Source organism: Oratosquilla oratoria, chromosome 24, assembly GCF_046742065.1.
Source record: "Oratosquilla oratoria isolate Oo_2021 chromosome 24, ASM4674206v1, whole genome shotgun sequence".
Classification (NCBI taxonomy): domain Eukaryota; kingdom Metazoa; phylum Arthropoda; class Malacostraca; order Stomatopoda; family Squillidae; genus Oratosquilla; species Oratosquilla oratoria.
The window spans coordinates 33,780,810-33,784,109 of record NC_134800.1 but is presented as its reverse complement, the minus strand read 5'-3'; the positions used below and the strand labels follow the sequence as shown (position 1 = coordinate 33,784,109).

Genomic DNA, 3,300 nt, shown 5'->3' with positions numbered 1-3,300 from the left:
CGTGGTACCCGTGGCACCAAGGGCGGACGCCACCTGGAGTCACGTGACCTCGAGCAGTGACTGTAATTGGTCGAGGCGTGCTATAAAACCACGCTACCCAGCAATGACGGCAAGACGAACAGCAGCAGCCTACAGGAGAAGACGTCGTGGTTCCCGCTCGTCTTTAGTATCGTGTTTGTAAGCTGTAGCGAAGCTTCAAGTAGCCTTTCGAGGGTTGGCAAGCGACCCGAGGTGCCTCCTACAGCCCAGTACTCTTTTTGTAGTGATTGTGCGTAAATAGAAGTGTGAATAAACTTGGCGTTTTCGTCGCCTTGGGAACTAAGCAAGGACGAGGTGACGGGCAGCTGGGCGAAGCTCGAAAAATTACCGTCGCGTCTGTCAAGATGCGCCGAACCTGCGGATTCTCAAGCGAGTGACGACCTCCAGTCTCTGGGGAGGTTTGTTACAGTGGTGTCAGAAGTGGGATCTGTAAGTATAAGTGCATTTTTAAGTGCGCCGCGGTGATCTATCGAGTGTGAGCGGGAGAAGCCGCGACCGTTTTGTCGTGACGGGTGACAAGTCCAAGATGTTGTGCCCAGGTAAGTGATATTGTGGTCGTTTTCAGTGCCGTAGAGTCATTACACTAGTATGGCTGATACTGAAACCTCACTAGCAGACGTTATAGGAGCTATGGCGGAACAAGGAAGGACACAGCACGCTGAACTGCAAGCAATGGTGAACCATGCTTTATCGGAGCAAGGAAAAGCACAGCGAGACGAAATTAAAGCAGTGGCGAACCGTGTTGACAGTGTGTTCGAACGGGTGCTTGGTCTCGTTAAGGAGGAGTGTTCGCGGGTGAAAGAAGAGGTTTTAAGTGCAGGTTTCACCAAGGACGAGGTGAAGGGAAAAGTTGAAAAAGTGGCCAGTGACCTTAGGAAGTATGTGGATGAAGTTGTGGCAGCACAAGTACCCCCTGCCCTCTCTCAGCATGAGGATACGCTGCACTGGGAGAGTGGGCAAGCTAGCGAGGCGGAAGATAGTGACGAGGACGAAGCTAATAGTCGGCACGGAAGACTCAAGAGCCTTTCTCCATTGGCAAGGGCGTTCCCGTCTCCCCCTGGTACCCCGGCGAGTGTTTTGTCGCCTCCGCCATCCCCGCCAGCCTCGGTAATGTCGGGCCTCTCGGCTGCCAACTCCACGTCACGGAGGCTAAGGAGCGGGACGAGGCGCCGCCCGCAGGAGTTCGACGGAACAGTGTCTTGGGAAGCGTACAAGACACAGTTCGAACTCTTGGCTAGCGCCCATCAGTGGAGCCGACCGGAGATGGCCATACAGCTCGTGTGGGCGCTCAAAGGCCCAGCGTTGGAAGTCCTGAACCAGCTGCCAGCCACTCAGCGGACCTCCTACAGTAAGGTGACGGCGACGCTGGAGAGGAGGTACGGACATCAGCATCAAACTGAGGTGTTCAGGACCAGGTTCCGGGCCCGGGTAAGAGGTCCGGGAGAGACCCTGACACGCTTAGCGCAGGATTTGGAGGTATTGGTGCGCCGTGCGTACCCGGAGGCCAGTGAGGAGATGATCACCATTCTCTTGCGGGATCAGTTTGTTGACGCCATCGACAACCAGCAGCTGAGGATATACGTCCAGCAGGCGCACCCTAAGGACCTACAGGAGGCCCTGGCGAGGGGCCTGGAGATGGAGTCGTTTCTCCGGGTTACGCGGGAGCGACCCAGCTGGAACAGTGACTCCTGCAAGGTGAGGGCAAGGAAGGGGAAAGTGGACAAACCCCCCTCTAGACCTGCATCACCCTCAGGTGAGTTCCGGGGTAAATGCTACTCTTGTGGGCAACAGGGGCATTCCAAAAAGTACTGCCCGCAGGGAACGAGTGGCGGAAAGGCTGTCGGTGCTGGAACAGGACCGTACGGGTACAAACCCTGCTGCTGGAGTTGTGGTGAGGGGTATAAGACGGCAGGGTGTGCCATCGTCTCCGACAAGGATAGCAAGAAGGTAGCGGGAAACTGGGAGGGGCTGGCGGAAGGGGTCGAATGCCAGTCGGAAGACGGGAGACCCCAGTCCGTTTAAGTTGCCGCGCCGAGGGCGCCCGGACCGTTCAGGTAGGCGGGCAAGTGGACGGTAAGTCTTGCTACTTCACGGTGGACTCGGGCGCAGAACGCACATTCGTGCAGGACGGCATGGTGACAACTGGACGACCCCCGGTGGCCCAGCAACAGCTGTGTGGGATCACGGGACACTGCACGCAGCTGCGGGGACCAGTGCATGCCAGGGTAACGGTTGGCAACACGGAGGAGCATCTTCCCGTTTTTGTAGCTGACGTCGGGGAGAACTTGCTCGGTCTAGACTATCTCCAGCAAAGCAGGACGGTGCTGGATTTCGGGGAGATGACCATGTCAGTCGGAGGTGACGTGGTGCCGCTTCGGGATGGCGCCGTTGACGCAGAGGAAGCCCACACTGTACGACCACCTGAAACCAACCACCGTTGCCGTCTAAGTAAAGAGCAGGAAGGGGAAAGCCTGGGCCCGGGCGAGGGTGGTGTACAGGCGACTATGGTCATGGAAGGTCACTTCGAGAACAAGCAGGGGAGTAACACTGAAGTCCCACCTCATCTGCAGGATCTATTGCAGAGGAGCTCGGCATGTCTGTCTGGGGAACAGGTTGACGAGGTGAGTAAAGTGTTGACTCAGTATGCAGATGTCTTCTCGAAGGGGGATACCGACCTGGGCCGGACCAGCCTGGTGAAACACCGTATACACACAGGGGATAGTCGGCCGGTCAAGCTGCCGCCCCGAAGGATCGCGCCCGCACGTCGGCTGGAAGTGGAGAAAGCCGTGGAGGAACTACGCGCGCAAGGGGTAATCGAAAAGTCGACCAGTCCCTGGAGTGCGGCCGTCGTACTCGTAAAGAAGAAGGACGGGTCCACCAGGTGTTGTGTGGACTATCGGGGCCTTAACGCGGTGACAACCAAGGACTCGTACCCTCTACCGAGGGTGGATGACACGCTTGACGCGCTCGCGGGTGCTCAGTGGTTCTCGACCTTGGACTTGAAGTCTGGTTACCATCAAGTTGAGGTAGCGGAGGAGGACAGAGAGAAGACGGCCTTCTCGTATGGGCAGGGGCTATATCAATTCCAAGTGATGAGTTTTGGCCTAGTGAATGCCCCGGCAACCTTTGAGCGCCTGATGGAGCGTGTGTTGGATGGGCTGCTCTGGAAAAGCGCCCTGGTATACTTAGACGATGTGCTAGTGTATGGGAATTCATTTGAGTGTGCTCTGGAAAGGCTTAAGGTAGTGTTGGATAGGTTCA

General features: G+C 56.9%; 1 protein-coding gene across 1 annotated transcript; it reads left to right on the top strand.

Moving 5' to 3' along the window:
- Nucleotides 1-591: 591 nt before the first annotated feature.
- On the top strand, nucleotides 592-2,198 carry LOC143038236 (uncharacterized). Its single transcript, XM_076207246.1, has one exon. It carries the CDS (start codon nucleotides 628-630, stop codon nucleotides 2,059-2,061), a length of 1,434 nt encoding a protein of 477 aa, XP_076063361.1. The 5' UTR covers nucleotides 592-627; the 3' UTR covers nucleotides 2,062-2,198.
- Nucleotides 2,199-3,300: the final 1,102 nt, after the last annotated feature.

Excerpts from the sequence above, each read along its gene's own strand:
- LOC143038236 (XM_076207246.1), top strand. The coding sequence starts at position 628 with ATGGCTGATACTGAAACCTCACTAGCAGACGTTATAGGAGCTATGGCG.